The sequence below is a fragment of the Salmo trutta genome, chromosome 23, assembly GCF_901001165.1.
Source record: "Salmo trutta chromosome 23, fSalTru1.1, whole genome shotgun sequence".
In the NCBI taxonomy this organism is placed as follows: domain Eukaryota; kingdom Metazoa; phylum Chordata; class Actinopteri; order Salmoniformes; family Salmonidae; genus Salmo; species Salmo trutta.
Window position 1 is genome coordinate 23,044,663 of NC_042979.1, and position 13,798 is coordinate 23,058,460.

The 13,798-nt window shown below is 44.2% G+C and overlaps 1 protein-coding gene across 1 annotated transcript in view; it reads right to left on the reverse strand.

The window, feature by feature from the left end:
* LOC115159618 (uncharacterized) overlaps positions 1 to 11,651 on the reverse strand; it is a 42,845-nt gene extending 31,194 nt beyond the window's left edge. The window contains exons 1-2 of the mRNA XM_029709511.1: positions 11,615 to 11,651; positions 11,411 to 11,446 (exon numbers count right to left, since the gene is read on the reverse strand). Of these exons, the coding sequence (XP_029565371.1) occupies positions 11,411 to 11,446; positions 11,615 to 11,642 (64 nt within the window). The 5' untranslated portion in view covers positions 11,643 to 11,651. The remainder of the gene's footprint in view (positions 1 to 11,410; positions 11,447 to 11,614) is intronic.
* Positions 11,652 to 13,798: the final 2,147 nt, after the last annotated feature.

Here is a 13,798-nt window from a genome sequence, read left to right on the forward strand (position 1 = left end):
GTACTGGATAACATTAACTTCAACTCCTTGTAGGATGCACCAGTTTCTTTTTAAAGGCTGGACTTTTTTTATGTGAATCTTGCAATATATCCAGAAATTATACAATTGGCATGTTATTTATTTAAATTGTTGAATGATAGATGTTTTTCTCATCCATCTGGGTTTGAGGGCTAGGGACAGAGTGTTAGGGGACCAGTTGCAGCACAATGGCTTATTGTAGCACATCTCAGTCTAGATCATGACCACAATTCCATTACTGTGTCTTTCCACACCTCTTCATGTTCTCTGACAAGTCATTTCTACTGATGGAAATAGACATGAGCTTCATACAGTATGAAGATGTGTATTGCAAGCCGTTTGCAGTATTGTTTGCAGGGGTGATGTTGGTGCCTTCTCATCTCTAGAAATAGAAGTGTACCTGCATTATCAGTACCCTCACTGTGGTCACATCTACGTGACAAACAGACTCGACACACTCTGCTAAAGCTCAGGTACAACAGTGAACATCATGAGACATCGGACCGCTGAAGATCGTTGAAGACCTTTGAAACTCAACTGCTGTGTAATCTAAACACAATGCTGTCTCCTCTCAGAGTGGCTCCTGAACTTCCAAATAAATTAAACATTTCCAACAAGATTTACAATATAATGTACAAGCTTTATTTCCCCTGGAAAACACAACATCCATGAGCAGGAAAAAAGGCAATGCTAATAAATTACTGTATTTTAGACACATAAACTCATTACACATGAAACACTTTGCATAATATAAATACATTAACAAGCAGTGGGGAGTAAAGAGCATTGTTCTACATACTCATATTGCAGCTTAGTTGTGTTTTGGTCAAGACACGACAATTCACCAGTACATTCAAACAGATAATATAAAAACATGCATGAGTAAATATTTATGAATAAATAGACCACTATTACCTCTGTTTGACATTGCCTTGCGGATCAACTTCAGAGATAAAAGTATGATGAAAACAAATCATACCGCCAGGTTGTATAGCTAATAAAAGACATGACAAAAGCCTTCAGAACAACAAACAGATGTAGGATCTTAATTTGAGCCAGTTTTCTACAGCAGGAAAATAATCCTGCAGCAACAGGAAATGTGAATTTCTTTGTGGATGATAATTAATTGAGATTTTTGTGGGGGTTGATACATTTCTTTTAGGGAAAATCAAGTTGAAATTTCAAAGCGGAAATTACAAAGTTTAGAAGCATTTTTAAAGCTCACATGCACTGCAAGTTTGCATTTCCTGCTGTGCAGGAACATCCTCAGAAATAAAAGAGTAATCAAATGAAGTTCCTACATCCATTACAATTTGTGTATGAGTATGAGAAGGCATGCACCACGTCTATACTGCCACTCTGTCACTGATTTCTTCGTCGCTAGACGATATAGCGAAATTATCGTCGGAGAATGTGGACCAATACGCAGAGGAGTTAGTGCTCATCATCTTAATTTATTAAACGAATGTGAACACGGAGGAAAAACAAGAAAACGAAATAAGACTAGTGACAGTTTTACAGGCATAAATAACGCAGTGCAAAATACAACTACCCACAAAACACAAAGACAAACACACCCTATTATATAGTACTCCCAATCAAAGGCAACTCAACACACCTGCCTTCAATTGGGAGTCCAACCCCAATTAACCTCTATGGGCTACTCAACAGCCAGTGTAAGCCAGTGTAATCCCTTGGCGCGATATTCAAATACCTAAGAAATGCTATTACTTCAATTTCTCAAACATATGACTATCTTACACCATTTTAAAGACAAGACTCTCGTTAATCTAACCACACTGTCCGATTTCAAAAAGGCTTTACAATGAAAGCAAAACATTAGATTATGTCAGCAGAGTACCCAGCCAGAAATAATCAGACACCCATTTTTCAAGCTAGCATATAATGTCACATAAACCCAAACCACAGCTAAATGCAGCACTAACCTTTGATGATCTTCATCTTCACTTCCGGTGAATTTACTAAATTACTCACGATAAACGTTCACAAAAAACATAACAGTTATTTTAAGAATTATAGATACAGAACTCCTATATGCACTTGCTATGTCCGATTTTAAAATAGCTTTTCGGTGAAAGCACATTTTGCAATATTCTAAGTAGATAGCCCGGCATCACAGGGCTAGCTATTTAGACACCCACCAAGTTTAGCCCTCACCAAAGTCAGATTTACTATAAGAAAAATGTTATTACCTTTGCTGTTCTTCGTCAGAATGCACTCCCAGGACTTCTACTTCAATAACAAATGTTGGTTTGGTCCCAAATAATCCATAGTTATATCCAAATAGCGGCGTTTTGTTCGTGCGTTCAAGACACTATCCGAAGGGTAAATAAGGGTGACGCGCCCGACGCGTTTCGTGACAAAAAAATTCTAAATATTCCATTACCGTACTTCAAAGCATGTCAACCGCTGTTTAAAATCAATTTTTATGCTATTTTTCTCGTAAAAAAAGCGCTAATATTCCGACCGGGAGTGGTTGTTTTCGTTCAAAGAGAGAGAAAGTAAACATGGTGTCAGCTCGGGCACGCGCGCCCCAGTCTCATTGTTCTCAGATCGACCACTTACAAAATGCGCTAATGTTTTTCAGCCAGGGCCTGCAAAGCCACCATTCAGCTTTCTGGCGCCTTCTGAGAGCCTATGGGAGCGTTAGAAAATGTCACGTCATGCCAGAGATCCCCTGTTTTGGTTAGAGATGATCAAGAAGGCCATGAAATGGTCAGAGAGAGCGCTTCCTGTTTGGAATCTTCTCAGGTTTTGTCCTGCCAAATGAGTTCTGTTATACTCACAGACACCATTCAAACAGTTTTTGAAACTTTAGGGTGTTTTCTATCCAAATCAAACAATTATATGCATATTCTAGTTACTGGGCGGGAGTAGTAACCAGATTAAAATCGGGTACGTTTTTTATCCGGCCGTGCAAATACTGCCCCCTAGCCCCAACAGGTTAACTGTACATAGAAAAACAAACCTAGAAACTATACCAACAACTAACACCCCACTACACCACACACAAAACCCCAAAATACAAAACAAATATACCTCTGCCATGTCCTGACCAAAATATAATACAAATAATACCTAAATATTGGTCAGGACGTGACATTACCCCCCCCTAAAGGTGCATACACCGAATGCACCAACATAAAGAAACCCCAATACAAAATAAACCCCCTAAACTAAAGGGAGGGAAGGGAGGGTGGCTGCCATCAACAACGGCACTGTGCTACACCCCCCCCCCTCCCCAACCCACCTATATTGGAGGTGGCTCCGGTTCTGGCCTACTGCCCTCCAGACCGTAGACAGACTTGCTTGGCTTTGGACAGTAGGCAGACTCCTTCGGTTCCAGGTCGTACGCCGAGTCATTATAGTCACAGTTACTTAATTCCAATTTAGGATCGTAGCCAGACTCACCCTGTTCTGGGTCACAAGCAGATTCCCTCAGTCCCGGGTCGCAGGCCGACCCCCTTGGTTCCGGGTCGCAGGTAGACCCCTTCGGTTCCGGGTCACAAACAGACCCCTCCGGGCAGACGGGCCGCTCTGGCAGCTCCGGGCAGACGGGACGCTCTGGCTGATCCGGGCAGACAGGACGCTCTGGCTGATCCGGGCAGACGGGCGGCTCTGGCTGATCCGGGCAGACGGGCAGCTCTGGCTGATCCGGGCAGACGGGCGGCTCTGGCGACTCCTGACTGGCGGGCGGCTCTGGCGACTCCTGACTGGCGGGCGGCTCTGGCGACTCCTGACTGGCGGGCGGCTCTGGCGACTCCTGACTGGCGGGCGGCTCTGGCGGCACCAGACTGGCGAGGCTAGGCTGACGCACTAGATGCCTGATGCGTGGGGCTGGTACTGGATGTGCCAGTCTGGGCACACGCACCTTAGGGCTAGTGCAGGGAGCGGGAACAGGCTGAACAGGACCAGGCTGACTATTTGGAAGCTTGGTCTGGGTTGCTGGTACTGGTCGTGCTAGACTGGGAGTAGTCACTCCCGGGATACTCCGAGAGGCAGGAACCGGAAAGACTGAGCCATGGAGGCGCACAGGTGGCCGTGATCGCACCGCCTGCACAACCCGTCCTGGCTGGATGGAACTAGTAGCCCTGCACAAGCAGGGTGCTGGTACAGGGCAGACTGGGCTGTGCGTGCGTATGGGCGAGATAGTGCGCACCTCGGCGAAACACGGCGCTCTCCACCTTCTTCGCCCCTTCCTGCACTCACGGGTAGCTGGCTTATGGCTCTTCCTACGCCCAGCCAAACTACCCGTGTGCCCCCCAAATTTTTTTTTATTGGGGGTGCCTCTCTGGCTTCCTAGCCAGACGTGTCCCAATGTAGCATTCCTGTTCCACCCCAGCCTACTTCCACGGGCCCACTCCGGCCAGTATCTCTTCCCAAGTCCACTTTTCAGAATAATACATATATTCCGCGTCCCGCTCTTTACTCCCCTGCTTGGTCCTGTTGTGGTGGGTAGTTCTGTCACAGATTTCTTCGTCGCTAGACGATATAGCGAAATCATCGTCGGAGAATGTGGACCAATACGCAGAGGAGTTAGTGCTCATCATCTAACCTCTTACATCTAGACGTTCCGCTAGCGCAGTGCTTCTCAATTATTTTCTGTTACGCCCCCCTAGGAAGAAGTAAACATTTTGCGCCCCCCCAACTCTCCGCCGCGACTGTAAATAGTATCATTTGCCTATAAAATTGTTATAAGTACACCTCTGCATAACATTGTATCCTTATTAACATTAAAGAAAAAGAAAAAAATATAGATCAACTTACAACAAAGAATAACTTTATTAACGTTGTTTTTTTTAGTTTGTAACAGAAAAGACTTCAAGTGCATCGATTTGCCTGAAATTTAAAAAAAATTAAACCCTTATTTAAACTGTAAACATTTTTTGACCATTTGATACTGAAAAATAAAATTAAATATAATCAATAAATAATAATAAATTCAAATTGATCAGCAACATTAACTCAGGAGCACAATATATGAAACATTTTGACCTATAAAACAAAAATGAATAAAACAATTTGTGCAGATTTTTTTTTTATCAAAATGAGGAAGTCAGGATTAATGGCTACAATGAGCACATTTTGCAGAGCACAGCTTTTCGAAGCGGGGTTTGAAGCATGATACTGCAACTCTCAGCTCCTGCACAATGTTTAGCTGGGACCTGTACTTGGTCTTCAGTGCAGCAACAGCAGAGAAGCCAGTCTCACAAAGATAAGATGTTGCAAAAGGAAGAAGAATGCCCATGGCCCTCTGCCCTAAGAGTGGATACTGCCTCTCTACACTCAGCCAGAATTCACTCAGTGTCTGTGATGTGAACCTCAGTCTCAATGTGGAGTCAACGTCATATCAATGAACTGGTCCTCCTCTGCAGAGCTGAAACCAGTTGGAGCTGGTGCATTGAAAGGATCTCTCACCCAGTCATATTGGGAACTGTTTTCAGGGAAGTACTTTTTAAAGAATCCCATCAGTGATGAAATATGCTCCTTAATATATGGAATCACTGAGGTGGCATCATAGTCAGTAGTGTCAACAAATTCATGCAGGTTCTCGAATGAATCAGTATTTCCTTCATCAAGTCGCCTGCCCCACATTGCAAGCTTTCGAGTGAAAGAGCTGATCTTGTCTGTGACCTGAGGGAGGTGTTTATCTTTCCCTTGAAGCTGTAGATTTAGTTCATTTAGCTTTCCAAATATGTCACTCAGGTAGGCCAGTTTTGCCAGGAAGTTCTCATCACAAAATGTTTCTGTGATGTCATACTTGTGCTCCTGCTCCAAAAACATTCTTATCTGCTCTCTGAGCTCAAAAACTCGGGACAAGACTTTTCCTCGTGACAGCCACCTTGCTTCACTGTGAAACAGCACAGCTTGATGTTCAGCTCCCATCTCCTCACAGATAGCAGAGAAGACTCTTGTTTTTAGTGGTCTGGTCTTTATAAAATTGACTACACCTACAATGTCAGTCATAACCTCACTTAATTCAGAGGAAAGGTGCCTTGATGCCAGTGCTTCTCTGTGTATAACACAGTGTGTCCACTCAGCATTAGGTGAGGCCTTCTTGATGAGTGCCCGAAGTCCTTTTCTCATCCCTGCCATGGTCTGTGCACCATCACTGCAAACACCAATGCAGTTCTCCCACTTTAGCCCATTCTCAGTCAGGAAGCAGTCCAGCATTTTGAATAGCTCTTCAGCTGTGGCTCTGTCTCTGACATATTTACAAAAAAGTAGATCCTCACACAGGGAGTTTGTCATGTCAAAACATACATAAGCGATAAACAAACAGTCTTTGTTGCTGTCAGTTGCTTCATCGAACTGTAAGGCAAAACGTTTGTCTTTGAGTTTATCTACCAGCTGTTCTTTAATATCGTTAGCAATGTCATTTATACGTCTGGCGACAGTGTCATTGGATAGAGGGATAGTTTTTATTTTTGCAGCACTTGCGTCATCCAGCATGACAGAGACCGTGTCTAATGCTGCAGGCAGTATCAGCTCTTCTGCTATGGAGTGGGGTTTTTTGCACTGAGCAATTTGGAACGCCACCTTATATGATGCTAACAGTGCTCGCTGGTTTACTGAAGTAGCATTCACAAAGCGGGACGATTGTTGACAATATTCGGCACGTTTTCGCTGAAATAACTCAAGCGGCTTATCAGCGTGATTGGGGTGTAATGTCTTTAAGTGACGCCTTAATTTATTTGGCTTCATGCTGTCCGCTGCCAACATTTTTAGAAACAGTAAACATACCGGTCTTTCCTCGTCTCCCACCGTAGTCACAGTGAAGCCAAGCGCGACATACGCTTCGTCATATTTCCTCGTCTTAGCTTTCGGGAGACTTAAGTTTGTCTCATTATCTCCGTCTCTCTCTGCCTTTCTTTTCATCCCTGTTAAATATTTTTCCATGGTGTCTCTTAAGGGTTTGTTATCTGCACTTCATATCTCCTGCTCTGTGCTGTGTGCTCTTGTTCGGTTAAAAAAAAAACTACTACGCGGCAAAAAAAAGCGTGTTCCCCGGGGTCACGCGCCCCCCCTGGCATCGCGCCCCACTATTTGAGAAGGACTGCGCTAGCGGAACACCGCTCCAATATCCAATGATTGGGCGTGGCGCGAAATTCAAACTCCTCGAAAATCCGAAAACTTCCATTTTTCAAACATATGACTATTTTACAGCATTTTAAAGACAAGACTCTCCTTTATCTAACCACACTGTCCGATTTCAAAAAGGCTTTACAGCGAAAGCAAAACATTAGATTATGTCAGCAGAGTACCCAGCCAGAAATAATCAGACACCCATTTTTCAAGCTAGCATATAATGTCACAAAAAACAAAACCACAGCTAAATGCAGCACTAACCTTTGATGATCTTCATCAGATGACACTCCTAGGAAACATGTTATACAATACATGCATGTTTTGTTCAATCAAGTTCATATTTATATAAAAAACATCATTTTACATTAGCATGTGACGTTCAGAACTAGCATTCCACCGAACACTTCCGGTGAATTTACTAAATTACTCACGATAAACGTTCACAAAAAACATAACAATTATTTTAAGAATTATAGATACAGAACTCCTTTATGCAATCGCGGTGTCCGATTTTAAAATAGCTTTTCGGTGAAAGCACATTTTGCAATATTCTGAGTAGATAGCTCGCCATCACGGGCTAGCGATTTTGACACACACCAAGTTTGGTACTCACCAAACTCAGATTTACTATAAGAAAAATTGGATTACCTTTGCTGTTCTTCGTCAGAATGCACTCCCAGGACTTCTACTTAAACAACAAATGTTGGTTTGGTTCCAAATAATCCATAGTTATATCCAAACAGCGGCGTTTTGTTCGTGCGTTTTAGACACTATCCGAAGGGTAACGAAGGTTGACGCGCATCGTGACAAAAAATTTCAAAATATTCCATTACCGTACTTCGAAGCATGTCAAACGCTGTTTAAAATCAATTTTTATGCGATTTTTCTCGTAAAATAGCGATAATATTCCGACCGGGAGTCGTTGTTTTCGTTCAAAGACTGAGAAAGTAAAATGGACTCTTCACGTGTTATCAGATCGACCACTTACCAAATGCGCTACTGTTTTTCAGCCATGGGCTGCAAAGTCATCATTCAACGTTCTGGTGCCTTCTGAGAGCCTATGGGAGCCTTAGAAAATGTCACGTTACAGCAGAGATCCTTTGTTTTGGATAGAGATGACAAAGAAGGCCAAGAAATGGTCAGACAGGGTACTTCCTGTACAGAATCTTCTCAGGTTTTGGCCTGCCATTTGAGTTCTGTTATACTCACAGACACCATTCAAACAGTTTTAGAAACTTTGGAGTGTTTTCTATCCAAAGCTACTAATTATATGCATATTCTAGTTTCTGGGCAGGAGTAATAACCAGATTAAATCAGGTACGTTTTTTATCCGGCCGTGAAAATACTGCCCCCTATCCATAACAAGTTAATTTATTAAACGAATGTGAACACGGAGGAAAAACAAGAAAACGAAATAAGACTAGTGACAGTTTTACAGGCATAAATAACGCATTGCAAAATACACTGCTCAAAAAAATAAAGGGAACACTTAAACAACACAATGTAACTCCAAGTCAATCACACTTCTGTGAAATCAAACTGTCCACTTAGGAAGCAACACTGATTGACAATACATTTCACATGCTGTTGTGCAAATGGAATAGACAACAGGTGGAAATTATAGGCAATTAGCAAGACACCCCCAATAAAGGAGTGGTTCTGCAGGTGGGGACCACAGACCACTTCTCAGTTCCTATGCTTCCTGGCTGATGTTTTGGTCACTTTTGAATGCTGGCGGTGCTTTCACTCTAGTGGTAGCATGAGACGGAGTCTACAACCCACACAAGTGACTCAGGTAGTGCAGCTCATCCAGGATGGCACATCAATGCGAGCTGTGGCAAGAAGGTTTGCTGTGTCTGTCAGTGTAGTGTCCAGAGCATGGAGGCGCTACCAGGAGACAGGCCAGTACATCAGGAGACGTGGATGAGGCCGTAGGAGGGCAACAACCCAGCAGCAGGACCGCTACCTCCGCCTTTGTGCAAGGAGGAGCAGGAGGAGCACTGCCAGAGCCCTGCAAAATGACCTCCAGCAGGCCACAAATGTGCATGTGTCTGCTCAAACGGTCAGAAACAGACTCCATGAGGGTGGTATGAGGGCCCGACGTCCACAGGTGGGGGTTGTGCTTACAGCCCAACACCGTGCAGGACGTTTGGCATTTGCCAGAGAACACCAAGATTGGCAAATTTGCCACTGGCGCCCTGTGCTCTTCACAGATGAAAGCAGGTTCACACTGAGCACGTGACAGACGTGACAGAGTCTGGAGACACCGTGGAGAACGTTCTGCTGCCTGCAACATCCTCCAGCATGACCGGTTTGGCGGTGGGTCAGTCATGGTGTGGGGTGGCATTTCTTTGGGGGGCCGCACAGCCCTCCATGTGCTCGCCAGTGGTAGCCTGACTGCCATTAGGTACCGAGATGAGATCCTCAGACCCCTTGTGAGACCATATGCTGGTGCGGTTGGCCCTGGGTTCCTCCTAATGCAAGACAATGCTAGATCTCATGTGGCTGGAGTGTGTCAGCAGTTCCTGCAATAGGAAGGCATTGATGCTATGGACTGGCCCGCCCGTTCCCCAGACCTGAATCCAATTGAGCACATCTGGGACATCATGTCTCGCTCCATCCACCAACGCCACGTTGCACCACAGACTGTCCAGGAGTTGGCGGATGCTTTAGTCCAGGTCTGGGAGGAGATCCCTCAGGAGACCATCCGCCACCTCATCAAGAGCATGCCCAGGCGTTGTAGGGAGGTCATACAGGCACGTGGAGGCCACACACACTACTGAGCCTCATTTTGACTTGTTTTAAGGACATTACATCAAAGTTGGTATAGCCTGTACTGTGGTTTTCCACTTTAATTTTGAGTGTGACTCCAAATCCAGACCTCCATGGGTTGATAAATTGGATTTCCATTGATTATTTTTTGTGTGATTTTGTTGTCAGCATATTCAACTATGTAAAGAAAAAAGTATTTAATAAGATTATTTATTTCATTCAGATCTAGGATGTGTTGTTTAAGTGTTCCCTTTATTTTTTTGAGCAGTATACATCTACCCACAAAACACAAAGACAAACACACCCTATTATATAGGACTCCCAATCAAAGGCAACTCAACACACCTGCCTTCAATTGGGAGTCCAACCCCAATTAACTATACATAGAAAAACAAACCTAGAACCTATACCAACAACTAACACCCCACTACACCACATACAAAACCCAAAAATACAAAACAAATATACCTCTGCCACGTCCTGACCAAAATATAATACAAATAATACCTAAATATTGGTCAGGACGTGACACACTCTCTGTTGTCATCTATGCATAGTCACTTCAATTAACTCAACCTACATGTACATACTACCTCAACTAACCGTTGCCCCCGCACATTGAATCTGTACCGACACTCTCCTGTATATATTGTTATTTTTTACTGCTCCCATTTAATTACTTGTTACTTTTATCTGTTATTCCTTTCCGTATTTTTTAAAACTGCACTGTCGGTTAGGGGCTCGTAAGTAAGCATTTCACTGTAAGGTGAACCTGTTGTATTCTGCGCATGTGACTAATAACATTTGATTTGATTTGAGAAGACACAGAACAAATTCCAACAGCAGGGTGATAACACAGACAATGGCACGAAGACTGGTATACTGGTAGAAGGGGATCTCTGAGGTGGATTCTGGAAGGGAAAGGGACATCACTATGAAAAACAGTATCTGAATAGGCACTTGCTGATGTATTTAAACAAACTGAGCTCACAATAGCCATGTTTATTTAATACACCTTCTCCTTGTGTAGTTATACTACTGACTGACTTATCCTCTCCAAGTGGGATGCAACTGGTGGCTCCAGGAGGATTTACAACCAAAATAAATAAAACAATGACATACACAATATGTACAATACTTATATACATTATTAGTCTTGCAATAGTGTAATACACAGACAGAGGATTGTCATGATAATATTTTCACAGTAAATCTAAAACCAAGGTGTAGCTACATTGATGTGGCTAGTGGAAAATACAATAGTGGGAGTGGGAACTGAATCTGTTTAGAGAAATAGACAGAATATAAGATATTGTGAAAGATAAGAATCTTTGCAACTAAAAATGTATTGTTTTTAATGAAAGATATGGCACTTTAAGCATTGTGCTACTCTATATTAGTTGTGAAAAGTAGTGTACACATCTGTCATCAAAAAAATACTTTTATGCCTGAAATAAATCAAAAACTGTTGAGCTGGACAATTAATGAAGTGCCATTTGGTAATATGTACCTGCAGAACTTTCTTTTACCGCAACACCGGCAACATCTTCGAACAAGGTTAAAACAACTTAGTGAGACATTTTACAAGCCTTATTCGACAGAATAAAGACTCATACATACTTAGAACAATTATAAAGCATAATTTAAGTAAAATATTACCAAAATCAGTGTAACGAGATATTGGTCCAAAGACCCCAAAAAATGGAATACTCACAAATGAGAAGAATATAAGACAAAGACATATTTTCCACTTTCTTTGGTCAGTGAAGTGAACTCCTCAGCAGGCGCACCAGTACCGCCTGCTGTGCGGTAGCAGAGAGAACAGTCTGTGACTTGGGTGACTGAAGTCTTTGACAATTTTTGGGCCTCCCTCTGACACCGCCTTGTATATGGTCCTGGATGGCAGGAAGCTTGGCCCCAGTGATGTGTTGGGCCGTACACACTTCCCTCTGTAATGCCTTATGGTCTGATGCCAAGCAGTTGCCATACCAGGCGGTGATGCAACCAGTCAGGATGCTCTCGATGGTGCAGCTGTATAACTTTTTAAGGATCTGTGGACCCATGCCAAATCTTTTCAGTCTTCTGAGGGGGAAAAGGCGTTGCCATGCCCTCTTCATGACTGTCTTGGTGTGTTTGGACAATGATAGTTTTTTGGTGATGTGGACACCGAGGAACTTGAAACTCTTGACCCGCTCCACTACAGTCCCGTCGATGTTAATGAGGGCCTGTTCGGGCCACCCTTTTTCTGTGGTCCACGATCAGTTCCTTTGTCTTGCTCACATTGAGAGGTTGTTGTCCTGGCACTACACTGCCTGGCACACCTCCTCCCTATAGGCTGTCTCATTGTGGTCGGTGATCACGCCTACCCCCGTTGTGTCATCAGAAAACTTAATGATGGAGTCGTGCTTGGTCACACAGTCGTGCGTGAACAGGGAGTATAGGAGGGGACTAAGCACGCACCCCGGAGGGTCCCAAGTGTTGAGGATCAGCATGGCAGATGTGTTGTTGCCTACCCTTACAACCTGTGGGCGTCCGGTCAGGAAGTCCAGGACCCAGTTGCAGAGGGAGTTGTTAAGTGCCAGGGTACTTAGCGATGAGCTTTGTGACAACTACGGTGTTGAATGCTGAGCTGTAGTCAATGAATCGAATCAAATGTATTTATATAGCCCTTCTTACATCAGCTGATATCTCAAAGTGCTGTACAGAAACCCAGCCTAAATCCCCAAACAGCAAGCAATACAGGTGTAGAAGCACGGTGGCTAGGAATAACTCCCTAGAAAGGCCAAAACCTAGGAAGAAACCTAGAGAGGAACCAGGCTATGAGGGGTGGCCAGTCCTCTTCTGGCTGTGCAGGGTGGAGATTATAACAGAACATGGCCAAGATGTTCAAATGTTCATAAATGACCAGCATGGTCAAATAATAATCACAGTAGTTGTCGAGGGTGCAACAAGTCAGCACCTCAAGAGTAAATGTCAGTTGGCTTTTCATAGCATTTACATTACATTTAAGTCATTTAGCAGATGCTCTTATCCAGAGCGACTTACAAATTGGTGCATTCACCTTATGATATCCAGTGGAACAACCACTTTACAATAGTGCATCTAAATCTTTTAAGGGGGGGGGTTAGAAAGATTACTTTATCCTATCCCAGGTATTCCTTAAAGAGGTGGGGTTTCAGGTGTCTCCGGAAGGTGGTGATTGACTCCGCTGTCCTGGCGTCGTGAGGAAGCTTGTTCCACCATTGGGGTGCCAGAGCAGTGAACAGTTTGGACTGGGCTGAGCGGGAACCGGGCTTCCTTAGAGGTAGGGGGGCCAGCAGGCCAGAGGTGGATGAACGCAGTGCCCTTGTTTCGGTGTAGGGCCTGATCAGAGCCTGAAGGTATGGAGGTGCCATTCCCCTCACAGCTCCGTAAGCAAGCACCATGGTCTTGTAGCGGATGCGAGCTTCAACTGGAAGCCAGTGGAGAGAGCGGAGGAGCGGGGTGACGTGAGAGAACTTGGGAAGGTTGAACACCAGACGGGCTGCGGCGTTCTGGATGAGTTGTAGGGGTTTAATGGCACAGGCAGGGAGCCCAGCCAACAGCGAGTTGCAGTAATCCAGACGGGAGATGACAAGTGCCTGGATTAGGACCTGCGTCGCTTCCTGTGTGAGGCAGGGTCGTACTCTGCGAATGTTGTAGAGCATGAACCTACAGGATCGGGTCACCGCCTTGATGTTAGTGGAGAACGACAGGGTGTTGTCCAGGATCACGCCAAGGTTCTTAGCAATCTGGGAGGAGGACACAAGGGAGTTGTCAACCGTGATGGCGAGATCATGGAACGGGCAGTCCTTCCCCGGGAGGAAGAGCAGCTCCGTCTTGCCGAGGTTCAGCTTGAGGTGGTGATCCGTCATCCACA